This window comes from Melospiza melodia, chromosome 13, assembly GCF_035770615.1.
Source record: "Melospiza melodia melodia isolate bMelMel2 chromosome 13, bMelMel2.pri, whole genome shotgun sequence".
NCBI lineage: Eukaryota > Metazoa > Chordata > Aves > Passeriformes > Passerellidae > Melospiza > Melospiza melodia.
Window position 1 is genome coordinate 4,406,927 of NC_086206.1, and position 16,274 is coordinate 4,423,200.

At 46.7% G+C, this 16,274-nt stretch overlaps 1 protein-coding gene across 1 annotated transcript; it reads left to right on the plus strand.

Annotated features, from left to right (window-relative positions):
• Window positions 1-13,640: 13,640 nt before the first annotated feature.
• Window positions 13,641-15,782, plus strand: CEBPA (CCAAT enhancer binding protein alpha). Its single transcript, XM_063167649.1, has one exon. The coding sequence runs from the start codon at window positions 13,785-13,787 to the stop codon at window positions 14,760-14,762; it is 978 nt and encodes a 325-aa protein (XP_063023719.1). The 5' UTR covers window positions 13,641-13,784; the 3' UTR covers window positions 14,763-15,782.
• The last annotated feature ends 492 nt before the right edge of the window (window positions 15,783-16,274 follow it).

The window sequence follows — 16,274 nt, forward strand, 5'->3', positions numbered from 1 at the left end:
TTCATAGCTACAAAATACTGTTGATTGTAATTTATATTTTAATGGAACCCTTACTCAGTCTGTGCTGTCATGCTGTCAGGAATTTGTTCTTCAATCCAAGCCAGCCCAGGTTTTCCAATACCAATATTCCATTTCACCAGAAATGGAATATTCACTTAGACCTGAGCAGTGTGCCATTTCAGCCATGGCTTCTTGAGGGATTGAAGGTAGAGGAACGTCTCATTACCTTTGTGGCAATTCTTTGCACATAAAAATACTGTCACAAAAATGTGTGCTATTTCAAAATTTAGCATATATCATCCCTTCTTCACTGTATTCCAGAGGACTGCTTAGGAGATGGCCAACATATTTTAGGTATATAAAGATGACCAGGCACACATTAGTGTTCAGTAGCCACAAGTCCCTTTGGAGTGAATGAAGCAGCTGAAGTATCTGTGACCTTCTATGGAAATATCAGAATATGGAATTAAAAGCTTTCTTGTCAGCATTTGAGTTTAAAAATATCAAATATGTCCCTGAAGAATGCCTGGTCTGTGAGGAGCCTTCTAGGTGTGTCAACCCAAAGAAGATCATCTAACAAAAAGAATGAACACCACACTCCTTTACATTTTTTAAAGGATTTTACAAACATGCTTATGTTTGAGTGTTCTCTGGCTTTGCTCTGATGTCTAGTGATCCAATAACAATTAGTGCAGCCTTTGTTGTGAATTTCACTGGGGCTTGGCTGGAGTTTTACCCGAGCTTCTCTACTGATTGTACAAAACAATGCAAACTGCGAATCTTCTGGTATCTACAGACCATGGCAGGGATCTGCAGACTGCCACTGATCATTCTGGGGGTTTGCTGCCATGTGTGTGTCAAACGTTAGGTAAAATGAGGGCTGCATAGCTAAAGATGAGTAAAAACAAAATAGATAAATTGATTGAAAGGAAAATGCCATTTATTGTGTGAGTATATGTGCATATATAAAATCTGGTTCAAAAGAGACTTGTTAGAACTGAACAAGTCTGAGCGAGAATTAATGGCCCACACCTGGGAATAAGAGGTGAATTCTCAAGTATCCAGGTTTAGTAATTGCCACACCTGTCCTATATTCCCAAAAGCATAAATGAGGCCTGCAAGGATTTAGATAGCTTAGCTTCTGAATGCACAGTGCCATGGCTCTTTTCCAAGGCATCATCAGTCACCGCGTGAAAATCCCCACCCATAATTACCAGGGCATTATTTATCACAGGGCATACTCCAGTGAAGAACTTTACTTATTCCTATGATATCAAGAAGAGTGAAGAGTTTTAGTCATTAATTTTATGCAGACTTCAAAATGGTTTAGAACAGAAGCCTAAAATAAATACCCTTCCAGAAAAGCAATGAAATTGGAGAGACGTAGCTTTGTTTATGGTCTCATGCTTTTGGAAAGATGAGGACACAAACTGCATTCTTATAAATGGCTTTATTATTCTCCACAATCAGTATGACCTCTGAAATACCACGAAAAGCTTAAGGAATGGCCATTTGAAACACAAAACTGAGAGTCTGGCACCTGGCAGAGGACAGTCCACCTGATTGTTTACTCCACCTGAATTCGGTTCATGAACATGAATAAAAATGAATTATTTATAATTATACAAAATATGTGGGAGGACAGCTTGAGAAAATGTATTGGCAATTGCAACATGTCTGTCATTGACCTCCTGCTGCTAAAGTTAAGGAGAATTTTGGATGAGATAATCAGTGACTGATACTTTGGTCAGGCAAACAGACTCTATCTTTTGTCCCCAACAGAAAAAAAGGTAATCACTGACCTCAGCAGGGGCCATCTTAATCCAGAACATCAATTCTTTGCATTTGGTGAGTTAACTGTTTCTAGTTCTGATGCCTTAGGATTGAGCTTTTATATTTTTCAGATCCTGTACTGCTTTAGTGTATAACTCAAAAACTTCATAACCTGTCAGCTACTGTTCTCCCATTTTATTCAGACAAAGCAATTCCTCTCTAGGCCTGAAACTCAAGGACACCTTACTGTCTCAGGCCCCAAGAGATGCAAACAACAGTGAATTGGGGGGGCAAACTTGGAGTAAATGACCTCATTATCTGAAACTGTACTTGGAGGCTTGACCCCTGATATGTAAAAGGAGCAAACTTTTACCTGTATGAAAAACTTGTGACCATTGTCCATCTGGGGTGCAGGCCCTCAGAGGCTTTGAGTGCCCAGGGTGTACCTATGGAAGGCCTTCAATGAATACCCTCTTTTATTCTCTCAATTTTGTCTAGCCTCTGGTTTAGGTAGCCACTCCAAGGCATCAGTTCTCTTGCTCCTGAAACAGAAGTAATTTCCAGAGAAAGAGTGGGGCACAGCTTTCTGCTTTGGCTCTGCCAACCTTCAAACCTAATGCAGGCTCCCAGAGGAAAAGGCAATTGCACTTACAATGCAGGCATCTGAATGTCTCTGTCACTGTGAGCTTACAAGACACAATCTGGGTTTGTATTGAATATAAACATTGCGGACAAATTTGTAGAAAAAAAGACTTTGTAGCATATTCTAGGAACAACAATGTCTGGTTTTCTCTCCTCTCAGCAGTAGCTAAATCAGAATTCCCTCTGATAGGAGAAGCTTTGTGCTCCCTCCATCACTACATGTCCTTTGCATTCATGTTTGGGCACCTCAATGGCTGCAAAATTCAACTTGGCAAATCTCTGCACAGAGGCGTCTCCTCATTCTGAGTTGTTTAGCCTTCGTGTGGGGGTTTCAGGCATCAGGTATGATTTATTGCAGAAGTTCTCCCACAATTAAGACAACTTTTGAAGTTATCAGGAATCCTTCCCAAGGAGAGAATTCAGGCTCAGCAATATTACAACAATGTTGATGTCAGTGACTTGCAGTGGAACAACCTGTTTGCAAAAATACGGGGCAAAAGAGAGGAACATGGAAAGGAAAAGGTGATGACAGCACAGAACACGTCAAAACACTGAACCTGCTCTCACAGACTCCCGTGTGCACTGGCAACCAAGCACCTGCAGCAGCTGGAGAGACTGAGACCTGCCCTACAACAGCACTGCTGTCCCTAAGCCTTTCACTGCAGACTCAATATTTGCTGAGCATGCACATTCTAAAGAGGACTTCACCAAGGTGCACAGAAATGGTAGAAAGTGCATAAGGAATATGGTAAAAGCCACAATCATTTGTGCAGGTTTTTGAGGCTCTCCTCCAGGGAGCACAGGCTTTGCTTTCAAGTCACCTGCAGCCCTATTGTAAATGTGGAGAAAAGGACTTTGCTTACCAGGAAAAGAGATTCTTCAAGGCATGTTTGTTTCTGTGTACTTTTGTATCATGTCTTCTTGTGTAAAGCCCTGTGACATTAGGGCACTCAGCAAGTGGGACAAAGGGTCTAATGCATATTTTCCTTCCTGAACAAAATGAAGGCAGGATGAGTGCACACAGGTGCATGTGTACTCCTGGCAGGAACCTGCACATTGGCAGCCACTTCAGGAGAACTCCAGCTTTGAGAAACTTCTGCACTGCTACCAAGGTAACATAGGATGTTGTGCTTCAGTGGTGCCATAGATAACTGAAAAAACTCAGTTTTTCCAAACAAATACCAATGCCTTAAACACAAAAAGTTTATAACACGCTACTTGTGTGAACACTGATTTAATGTAGGGGTATTTATTCAACACCAGTGTATGGCATCAGTGGACAGCACTGCAGCAGTCTGAAACAGCCCATGTGTCTGTGGCTTCCCTCACATGAAGCTGTAGCAGCACAGGTAGCTGAGCTATGGAAACTGAAGAGCTGCATGCTTTTACTTTCTTTCTGACTGTTTTTTAATAGATTTCTGGAAAGGTTTTCAGTCCAGTTAAAATTTGGCAAGTCACACATTCAGATGATCCCCCAGCAGATGGATGTGAACAAAATGTGCAAATCCAAGCACACAGAGGTGTTTCAGTGCTGCAAGGGAGCTTTGGCTGTGTCTCTCTGAGCCCACTGAAACAAGCAGTAAGGGGCACTGGGGCAAAGCACCTTCCTAAGGCTGAGTTTGCAGCTGATATGTCACAAGATCTGAGTTCTGCCTCACATTTTCCACAGTTTGAACATAGAGCATTTCTCCTTAATAGGGACACATACATTTATATGGGCTGTCTTCCATTAACACTGGCACCACTTTTTGCATACCCAGTGGAAACAGCGGCTGAACCGGCACAGATATGTACAAGGGACAACTGCAGTCGGAGTCCCACAGTGTCTTCAACTTCCATAATGAAATGGGAGTCTCAGACTTTATCAGTGACAACCTGAACTGGGTAAGTGGTGCATATTTCAGTTTATTAATAAAGGAGCACAAAGTAATTCCCATGTGGTCTAGACCCTACCATAGATGCAAATGATCTCCTGATGACTTAAATTAAATGTAAATGGTGCATAAGCCCTGCAGTTAGTCACATAAATGCCTCCATCTACTGAGCCCTTCTAATGCATCCCAGAACATCCATGCTGGTGGGGATAGCCCCTTTCAGAATGGAAAATGCTGCCCCACTCTCAGCTGTACTGTCTTACCCAGCGTAAATGCCAGCTCTGTTGGCTGTGGTGACTGTCAGCAGTTGTTTCTCTGACAGGGAGTAACAGGTTTCTGTGCCAAAATACACTTTCCTGTCCTTGTCTTTGCAGCTGAGTGTCAGATTGCAGACAACCAGCATGGATTCAGCCTTCCCATGCTATGGGTTCTATGCCACACAGGTTTTTAAATCATCATTTTCCTTTTAAAGTTATATATTTTAGTAAAATAAAGACAAGAACTGTAGCACCCAACACTAATACATGTTGCATGAATTCTTTTTAGAATCATGCAACTCACGTAATTAAAAATCTGGAATTTTTGCCTGCTTTAAAGAAGACAGGAGTTATTTTTCTGAAATTAAATTTTAGTTTGCCAAGGTGAATTTCACTTTATATTTACCACATTCATGTCATAAACGTGAGCAGCTTGTACAGCTCATATTGCCCATTAATATAATTATGTAACATTAATATAATCTTGGTGTTTGTCAAGGAATGTAGGATTTATGCTCATATTAACATATTACATGTAATTTGATTAAAATTAGCATCTAGCATAATTGTTTCAGCTTGAAAGAATTATTCAAAGTGAATAATTTAGAATCCAAAGCCTTATTCCCATTTCCTATCTTTAATTACAGCAGAAGAAAAAAATTGGACTTTTTCTGAAAAAAAGAAAGAAAAAATTTTCAGAAAAAATTTCTGAAAAAAATGGGCTCCCATACAGCAGAAAAACTTTTCTGCTGTATGGGAGCCCATTTCATAGTTTGTTCATTTTTTTTCTTGAAAACACATGTATTTTGCAAGGACTTTTTGTTTGGAATTAGAAACCTCATAGCCCTGGGCTCTTGCTGAATGATTAGCCTTGATTGTACTTAGCTCTTCTATTAACTATGGCCAGGTAAGTCACATGGCATTGTTGCTCCCTCCTATCTGAAGGGCCGTGTCTTTTCAGCATTGTTTGTGAGCTTTTAGATACCCAAACCTTGCAAAAAACCTCCTACTGTCACTGGCTTTTTACTTTCTGAAATATTATTGCAAACAAAATACTGTTATGATTCCATAAAATGAGTAAAAAATATAATGGCTTCCATGAAAATAAATATTCTGATTGTATGAATTCTGATAATATTTATTCGAGTATTCTGTAGCTCAGATGTCAACTGCCTTTAAATACTAAGCAGAAGGAATGGTTTATTCCAGGCATCATCAGTCCTGTTTTCCTCCAAAAATTTGAAATTTTGGGTTCTAGATTTTTATCTGTCTGTGATCTTTTCAGGAAAACCCTGCTGACCATTGGACTCACTTGCTTTGTGATGAAGTCTTATTTGACTTAAGACTTGTTTTACCTAAAGCATAGGATTCCAGATAGAACAACAAAATGTAAATCTGAAGTCCCGAGGAGCTCAAAAATGTAAATCTGAAGGTCTTGAAGAGCTCACATGGTACTGACTAAAGACTCCTTATTTCATTTATAGGGCTGGCACGCTGAATGTCACTGTGGGCAGCTTCTCCTCCTGTGGGGAAGCAGTGAAGTGTGGAGTTTCTGAGAGTTCAGAATGGGTGTTATCCCAGCAGTGCCAGGCTCTCTGGATGTGTTCAGGTGGAAATGCCTGCAGGATTATATCTCATGTCTCCTGCCCGTGGAGAGCTGCTGCTGCAGGTCAGTGTGCCACAGGGGAACTCAGCACTGCCAGCTCCAAATGAGCTCCTCCTCTGTGCAGGGCTTGCTCCTAGGAGAGTCCAGGAAATTCTGATGCCACAAGTGCCACTATGATTAGCTTGAAACTGATAAGAAAACTGTGATCCTTTTCAAGCCAGGATTGCCTCTGACCTGGTTCCTTCCCCTGCACCTGTTGCTCCCCATGCTGGTGGTTGGTTTGATCACGGCTTGGATTCATTGGTGATGTCCCTGAGAGACTCTCAGAACTTTGCTGAGCCTCCTTCCTTCCTCAGCTCCCTTTCCTCTTGCTGCCATTGACACTTTTTATTTATAAACCAGCTCTTGCTTGGATTACTCATGCCAGTAATCCCTGGGCTAGTAGTGGGATAATTAAAGAAAACTGAATTTATCTCAACAGGAGGGTCAGATTTTAAGATCCAAGATGGCATCTGCTCTGAGCAGGAAAATTGCTTCCTCTCAGTTTAGAGTCAATACTTACACAACCTCACATTTTAAAATTTGAGACAAGTGTGTTCCCAAAACTTCCTGCCACTGAAGTTGAATGCTTTATGACACTAATAAAGGGTTTGCACCAAAAGTATATTATCTTGATATTTTAGAATCTTATAATTCCATAGGTACTGGACATAGGCTGGACATCAAAACCTGTGAGGTCATGGGTTATCCCAGTGAATCTCACAACAGCTTCACTGCAAGAGGAGTGGGAAAAGCCCAGCAGGTCCTTGACTTCTCTGAGGGCTCTCATGCTGCAGTCTGACATGGATTTAGCAATGTCTTCATCTCTGAGACAACAGCATGAGGCTTTCAGATCCATTTTGCACTACAGAATGTAAATTTCTACCACATTTTCACTCTTTAGCCTAATCCTGATCCTTGTAACAATCTCACCTAAAGAGGAGTAAGTTGGATAAGAACATAGAATTTCATCCATGTCAAGGACTAAGTTTATGACAGGATATGTCATGTACTAAAATACATAATTAAGAACCGCCATGACTATTTTTATAAGCTGATCTTTCTCATCATTTCCAGTCCCACTGCTCTCACTTTTCATATCTTCTGATTGTACATTCTTTGTGTAGCAAAGCATCTCTTTCTACACTTCTGGAAAATGCTTAACATTTTTTGGTATTTTGGCATATATATTTTTTTTTTCAGAAACTCAAATAATAATGCCTACAGTGCAAACTACTTAGAAAGAGTGATGAAGCCTGAGACATGCTGTCTCATCTTCTTTTGAGAAGAGCAAAATGTAACATCCAAGTCAGTGGCAAGATTCCTTATTACTTAAGCAGTCTTCTCAAGTACTAGCTCAGCTTTGTAGGTGTACCTTCTCAAAACCAGATGATTTTGGATTGACTATGGACTGCCAAAATCATGCTCACAAACAACCTTTTACATTAAAAGGTATGAATAATGTTGCAGAATGACTACATTAATGTTTTCAAAGGATTAATGCACAGTCACATATAAGAGACAAACAAGGGCACTTCCTTTGTAATTCAGTGTTACCTCCCAGTGTTCATGTAGTTGTTGGGCCTTAGATGCCACTTGAGGTAATGTTGCAAATTGCTGTTTTATGGAGAAGCTCATTATCATAATGTACTTTGGGTATCAGGGTGAATTACTCGCTTACACAGGTGAGGAGATGCTGCAGCTCTAACTGGCAGCATTTTGGTAAATACTGATGCTAACCCAGGTGTGCAGCCCTGCTGACAAGACCATTAAGTGACTCTTATTTCAGCATCTAATTTCAGGTGCAGTTCAGGACACTGAGATTTGTGAATCTGAGTTCCATGCACAACTCATGTAGGCACTTTGAGAGCATCTGGAAGTTGGTGTCACCTGAGTGAGGGGAAAAAAAAGTACAATTTTTCTGGCTTTACCAGGATTTTAAATCTTTGGGTTTGAATTACCTCTTGTATGACACCATGAAAAGTAGCTAGCCAAAGTCTTAGAGCCATAATGTGCAGAGAATATTTTGAGAACATCTCCCTGAAAGCACAGTTGGGAATTGAGAATTGAGTTTGGGGTGGGATACCCTTTTACTGTTCTGCTGCATAAGGGTCTGCACAGGTTCCTACTGAGATCAATGAGAGCCTTCAATCCAGTAGACTAGGGCTAAGGTCTAGAAGAAAATAAGCTGTATTTTCCATATTTCTTGGCAGTTCACCTCAGAGATAAATTTGTTTCAGATAAAAATGGATCTATTTCCATTTAAAAAACCAACAAACAAGAAGGCACTGTATGAAAGGATTTCCTTTGTAGGAGTGCAGTAGTAAAACTTTTGCATTGGTGGAGATATTAGGAGGTTGATGTTAGGGCATAGGAGAGATTAAATGCTCAGCTTTGTTATGTATTTCTTGTATGGCTCTGGCAAGTCATTCATCTCACAGCTCTCTAGCTGTGAAACAGAGAGTTATAAACTGCTCCATCTTCCAGGGAGATGTAGCATGAGCAAATTAAAGATGATGAGCCATCCATGGTGAGAGAAACCACTGAAGTTTGTAAGGTAAAGACAAACAATTGGAGATTCGGGTGTGAAAGAAACAAGGTTATCATTTAATCAGAGGTGAAATACTAAAGAGAGAGAGAGAGCGAATGGGTGATTGTGGATAGGCCAAATATAAAGCAAAGGAATAACTGATGCATACATATTAAAACTACTGTTAAACATCATAACATCATTTGTAGAAGTTTAAGGCAAAGGTGATGACCCAGTACAGCAGGAAACAGTTCACTGAGAAGTGAGGAGCAACAGTATCACTTGTTGATTTGTTTTTTGGTGGCATTTCAACTGTATGTTCTTTGGAACAGGACTTAATCCTGTCTCTGAAAATCATCTGCAGTGTTTTGGGCACTGTGGATGTGGTCAGTGAAATATGGTCCTAATTATGAAAGAGGAATTGTGTATGCAATGGCTCATTAACCATGCAAAGATTGTGAATGGATTAAAAAAGCCTTCACAGACTGATTGGTGCAAGATTACAGGTGACAAGCTGGAAACAGACTGGGCTGTGAGGGTCATTGAATGGAAGTGAGCAGTTCCCAGGTAAATGGAAGTGAAAAATGCCCTCAGTCACCTAGCCTGGAAATTGCAAAGGGCTGAGCTCTCAGTAGAAGAGCCAGAAGCCAGTGGAGCACAAGGATAGCAAGAATTGAGGCATGATCATAGCAAACACCTGAAAACACCCTGAAGACAAGGGGAATGGTACAAAAAAGGAAAATAGCATGGATTTGAGTTGGTTCACCTTGGAGTTGTGTTTCTCCAAAGGAGAAAAGCTGTAATGATAAGTCATTAAATCATCTGTTGTTGGAGCAAAATGCACATTAAAGAATGATAAGCAGTCCCCAGCTGCCTTTCCCAGCTGAAGGGAAGGTTCTGGTTGACTTGTCAGACACTGCTGCATACTGATCTAAGGGCCTGCAAGGCTTTGGCATATCAAGTCTTTTCCTTTGAAAATTGTCATGTGTGGCAGCTTTTATGTGCAGTATCATGTGTCTCCTCCCTGGGGCAGAAAACACAGCAGGAGAGGGGAGAAGTTTGTGTTTCAGTGTACCACAACAAGTAAGATGGTAGATTGCCAGCTCTGTATTTGCATAGGAAACCACTGCTGCTCCATCCCTGCCTGCTCCCCAGGTGCTCTCAGGAAGCAGTGAGGACAATATCCTCTTGTCACTCCCAGCACAGCTGTGCCATCCTTTCTGCTCCACAGTGCCCACCCTGGTCTTCTTTCCCCCCCAGTTCTCAGGTGGGAGAGAGGAGAGGCTGAGCTGTTGCTGCCATTCACCCCAAGAGGTTTTGCGTGCAAACTCCTGCCTGGAGCTTTGTCAGTAGCAATGAAATATTCTGGTTTAACAAGGTAGTAAATAAATGTGCAGCTGCACTGGAGCTCCTGACAGGGCTGCCACATGCTAGGCTGTGCACACAGTGCCAGGCTGTTGGATCAGCAGCACAGCACCATCCTGCCCACAGCCTGCAGAGCTGCTGCATCCTGCAGCCAGAAACTCATTCAGGGAGTGAAAGCCTGAGAACAACACAGGAGACATAAAGAGACTGCAGTGTTCCAGTGCAATTAAAAACGAATTCATAGTCACACATGCACTTAGGTTCCTTCACAGTTGTGTTTTTCTGATCAGTTTCCTTCCCTCAGAAAGGAGTGCAGCTGGCTCGGTCCAGACTCTCGCTGCTGTTTGGAATTGTGGAGCACTTTGTTCGCCCTCCCTGAGCTTCTGGACAGCAAAATCTGCTTTGGGATGGAAGAATAGCACCCTCAAGAGTTGACAGTGCTGCTTCAGGGAGCCATAGTATGCAACATGCATCCTTCCTCTCTGTTAAATCAGCTCCCTGTTCATGGAACTTAAACAACAAGTTTTCTCTTTAATATTTGAAATATTTGGTATCAATCACTGTTGATATGAATGGGGAAATAAGCATTTGTGCTTGTTTGGGGATGAGCTGGTTCTAAATATTTTGTCTTCCAACAGGGAGGGAAAATAAAAAGACGAAGATATGTCTTTTTTATGAGTCTGGGAACTTCATTTTATACTATATTAAAATCATTTAAACAGGAATTTAAGTTTCTATGTAAAAATAGAAGACTTAAAAGTTCTTAACTTAGATAAAAGGGGTCTATGTAAAAAAAAAACCCAAAACTGAGCAAACCAGTCCTTAAATTGTGGGGACTTGTTCGTTAATTACAGTAATTAGGAATGGAATCTGATCCTAAATGTTCGGATTTACTTTAATTTTTTTTAACATGTAGTTAGGCTTTAATTTCAGAAAGATTATAAAATATGAGAGTGTTTTAGAGACTAGAGAGGCATAGGTATTGTTATTAAATCACAAACTTAGTGATACAATTCTGCTTACACTTTCTTAGTTATCCTTTTGCTGTTTCGTGCAGCACTGACTTTTTATTTTAAATTTTCATGGCCTATTCCTGTTTCTGCTGACTTCAGAGTCAGACAAGGCCTCTTGAAAGCTCTGAGCATAAACTGCTTTTATTCCAGATGATATTTCTCCCAGCAGGCAAAAAGTCCAGCTCTGTGCTTGTCTCATTTCTGGAAATGGTTCACTTGAGTAGAACAAGCTGAATCTGGACAGTTGGGTGCAGTCAGGGACATTTTACTCTCCACTCTGAAACACCTCAAACTCACTCCTGTCCCAGACCCGAGGCTTTTCCTCTGAACCAGGACTTTGTTCAGAGTTCCTCTGAGTGTTTTCATTGCTCAGACAGTGCTGCAGCTCCCTGTGGAAGCAGCCCTGTGGGGCACTGCTATTGCATTGAAACCAAGACATATAATTTTAGAAAATACTGGCTGCATATAAAACAACTTAGGATTAAATTTTTTCTATTGATAGTGAAAAGTACACTCTGTAATCTGTAAATTAATGTTTCCCTGCTGTAATTAGAGAATCCATTCTCCTGAGAGGACACTGGAGCATGCCAACTGACTCTGCTGGCCTTGCATTTGCTCATGAAGAAAAAGTTCACACCTGCATTGTGTGAAATAAAAACATGAGGGTTTGGTGCATTGTCATTTTTGTTTCCTGTTGAATCCTTTGAATTTTTAATTGCAAGAAATCTGTCAAAGCCTTTCTGAGTAATTTACTGTCACCAGTTTCTGTTTTACTAAAACACTCAGAACCAAGAATTGCATCTTTTTTTTTTTTTTCTCCAGCCATCACTATGTTTGATTCATTTTCCCTGCAGATCTTCTGTAGCAATTTGAAGCCTGCACCTGCTCCAGTGGGCTTGGCTTGTCCTTCCAAAGGGACCTTCAGGACCAGCAGAGCCAAATGCCCGTGGGACTGCCCAAGGTGCAAGCAGCGACAGACACATCAATTCTGCGTGCTGCAGTGATGGCAGCAAGAGGAATTCTGAGGATTCAAGAGGAAAACCTGAGGAGCTCCTGGGGAGGCTGTGGGCTGTACACGGGAGCCTCAGGGGAGCAGTGGCTGGGACATGCAGCTCCTCTGAATCCCGCGCTTGTGGGAGCATTGATCACCTTCAAAACCCGCAGAAAACAGAGGCTGGGAAGGCAGTGAGGCTGATCCCGGGGCCGGGCACAGGCCGCAGGGCACAGGGACATGGGGCCACTGCAGAGCTGGACACCTGGCCATGCAGAGCTGGACACCTGGTCACTGCAGAGCTGGACACCTGGTCACTGCAGAGCTGGACATCTGGTCACTGCAGAGCTGGACCCCTGGCCATGCACAGCTGGACACCTGGCCATGCAGAGCTGGACACCTGGTAACTGCAGAGTTGGACTCCTGGCCATGCACAGCTGGACACCTGGTCATGCAGAGCTGGGCACCTGGTCACTGCAGAGCTGGACACCTGGTCACTGCAGAGCTGGGCACCTGGTCACTGCAGAGCTGGGCACCTGGCCATGCAGAGTTGGACTCCTGGCCACTGCAGAGCTGCGCTGGAGGGTCCGGGCCCCGCTGCACCCGCGGTTATCCCGGGTCGGGGCCGGGAGGCGGCCCGTGCCCGGCACTGGTGGAGATTGCTGGGTGTGCGTTTGGGGAAATCCGTCATTAAATTTACCTTCTCGATTGGTGCGGGGAATGAAGCGGCCCGCGGGTGACCCGACCCGGGCTGTTCCGTGCAGGCGGGGCAGCTCCTCCGGGCTCGGCACCGGCGCTAACCGCGGGCAGGGCGGCCCGGCCCGGCCGATCGCCCCGGGCAGCGGAGCCGGGGAGTCCCCGCGGCCACCGAGCTGCCCGCCCCTGCCCGCCGGGCGCCATCCCGGACACGTCCCGCTGTGACCGGGCGAGCCCCGCGGGTCCCGCCGGTGGCTCCGAGCCCGGCGGCGCTGCCGGCAGGTAACCACCGCCGGTGAGCAGCGCCTTGGCTCCCAAACCCGACGGGGCCAATGTTCCCGACTGGCCAAATATTTTCAACTATGCGCGGATGGTGAACTTTGAGACTGTCTGGGGAGCGCAGGGCCGAAGCTCCGGGCGCAGAGGCGGGAGCGGGCGGTGAAAATGTACCGGCCGGTGGAAACGCGCCGGCCGCGTTTGGCCGCTCTGCCCCGCCAGCGGCCCCGGCAGCGCGGGCACAAAGTCCCGGCGCCGTCCCCCGGGCCTCTCATCAGCGCGGGGTTCCCTTGCGGAGCCATGCAGCGCTCAGCCGGGCTCGGGGCGGGAGGGGGAAGGGGCCCGGGGAGCGCGGGGCGCTCTCCCCGCGGCGCGGCGTTCCCCGGGGGCGGGCGGGAGGCCGGCGGTGCCCGGCCGGGGCGCTGGGAGCCGGCTGCGCGGCGGTCAAAGGTTCCCAGCGGGAGGTTGGACACTAGAGGGCGATCCCCGGCCCTGCTGCGGGCTGTATATATACGGCACGCAGCACCGCGGCAGCCCACTAGCAACAGGGCAGGCAGCGAGCGGAGCGGAGCGGGGCTGCGCCGGGGGACGGGCTCCGGGAGCGCCGAGCCGTGCCGAGCAGCGCCGTGCCGCGAGATCGCTGGAGTCGCCGCCGCCGCCGTCCCGTTCGAAACCTGGATTGCAGGAGCGCTTCACCATGCCCGGCAGACTGTAGTTGCTTCATGGAGCAAGCCAATTTCTACGAGGTCGATTCCCGGCCCCCGATGAGCAGCGGCCAGCACCACCAGCTCCAGACTCCCCTGCCCGGCAGCACCTACAGCTACAGAGAGGCTCCCTCGGCGGCGGCACCTGCTGCGGGCGGCGCGGAGCTCGGCGATATCTGCGAGAACGAGAACTCCATCGACATCAGCGCCTACATCGACCCCGCCGCCTTCAACGACGAGTTCCTGGCCGACCTCTTCCAGCACAGCAAGCAGCAGGAGAAAGCCAAGGCCATCCTGGCCGGGGATTTCGACTTCCACACCATGCACGGAGCCGGCGCCGCCGCCTCGGCGCCGGGGCACCAGCCGCAGCACCACCAGCAGCCGCTCTTCGGCTGCGTGCCCGGCTACATGGACGGCAAGCTGGACCCCCTGTACGAGCGCATCGCCGCGCCGGGCTTGCGGCCGCTGGTGATCAAGCAGGAGCCCCGCGAGGAGGAGGAGGTGAAGTCGGCGGCCCTTTCGGCCCTCTATCCCCATCACGCCCCGCAGCAGCACCCGTCCCACCTCCAGTACCAGATCGCCCACTGCGCCCAGACCACCATGCACCTCCAGCCCGGGCAGCCCACGCCGCCCCCCACGCCCGTGCCCAGCCCGCACCATCCGCACCACCCGCACCCTCCCGGCGCCCTGTCCGCCGCGGGCACCCTCAAGATGATGCCCTCGGACCACCGGAGCAAATCGAAAAAGACAGTGGACAAGAACAGTAACGAGTACCGGGTGCGCCGGGAGCGCAACAACATCGCGGTGCGCAAGAGCCGGGACAAGGCCAAGCAGCGCAACGTGGAGACGCAGCAGAAGGTGCTGGAGCTCACCACCGACAACGAGCGGCTGCGCAAGCGGGTGGAGCAGCTCACCCGGGAGCTGGAGACTCTGCGGGGCATCTTCAGGCAGCTGCCCGAGAGCTCGCTGGTGAAGGCCATGGGCAGCTGCGCCTAGCGCCGCGCCGGGGCCGGCCGGGCTGCGCTGCCCTGCCCGCCGCAGATACTGTAGGCACCGGCGTGCGGCAAGCGCCGTGTGCCGGCGGGAGGGGAACGGGGGGTTGTTTTGGTTTGGTTTTGTTTCGTTTCGTTTGTTTTTTATCGATTCGCGACCTATACAAGAAGCCAGGCAGCTCTAGTATTAAAAGGTTTGTGCCTTAGAGATGACACACGAGTAAGCTGAAAACATGGTGGGTTTTCTAAGGAGAGAGGCAAGGGGAGGAAAGAAAAGACCACGTGTCTACACAGGGTAAATAACAGTAATAATAATAATAATAACAATAACAGTCATAAAGCACACATAGCAACCCAGATGTGCCTTAAAAGCTGGCTGCAGGAGCTCTGGGGCTTACTGTGCCCTCCAGCCTTGCAGGGTGCGAGGAGAAGGAACGAGGGACGTGCAGGCTTGGGGGCTGCGGTGTCTGGGGTGTCCTTGCTGAGCCCTTCCAGCTGGCCTGCAGTGCAGCAGGCAGGAGCAGCTTTGGGGCAGCCAGCGATGAGAAGAGGATTTGAGGCTGGGCGCCGTGAGGAGCACTGAGGCGTGGGGCAGCCCCCAGACTGCTGCCAGGACTGTCGCAGCCTGGCCGGGCTGCCTCTGCCGAGCCCTGTCCCCTGCCTTGGCTGGAGGGGGACAAGGGGCCAGCGCCGCTGCAGGACCGATGGACAGCCTGGGACTGATGGAGCAGCAGCTTGCAAGAGTGTGGTGAGCTCTCTCCATCGACAGAAAGAGCAGCAGTGTCTTGTACTGTATGTCACGACGTGGCGAAGCACAAATGAATAAATACCTATTGATGCGGGTATTTACTATGAACTTTCAGTGTATTTTGCTTTATTCCAGGACATTTTGCTCTTCTCCAAGTCTCTGTCCACCCAAACTGTGCCTCATGTAATGTGAAAGCCGTTCCATGTACACTAGCTATACTTTATTGCCTTACTTAGATCTTTGCCATCACACAACTTTCTTATCTGGTGACAGAGACTATGCCCTTGTGCTGCAACGTTATTTTATTATTTGTATGGGTGGGTGAGTGTGAGTGTGCGTTGCCTTCTTCATATTGTCCTGTACTGGTTGCTGCCTCCCGACCCCAAGGCAGAGGTTGTGGGGCTGCACGATGCCTGTGGTGAGGCAAGGAGGCTTGTCCCTGGTGCTGCTGCACCTTTGGACTCTGGAGCTTCTCCCAGAGTGAGGGAAAAATAAACAAACAAACAGGCCCCCTGGGCATTCTGGTAGCCATGCAGAACATTTCTTCCTTGTGTCGTAGCTGCATAACAATTTGTCCAACTGAAGTAGGTCTTGACAAGAGAGCAGAACAAGGTGGATGGAGCCGTTTGGAAGCATGACAGTGAGAGCACAGTGCTGGCAGCGTGTGTGTGTGCAGTGTGTGTATGGTATGTATACGTGTATGTATATGCACACACGTTGGTGGGGTTTTTTTAATTTTGGGGAGGGGGGGGAGGGAACTGCATATAA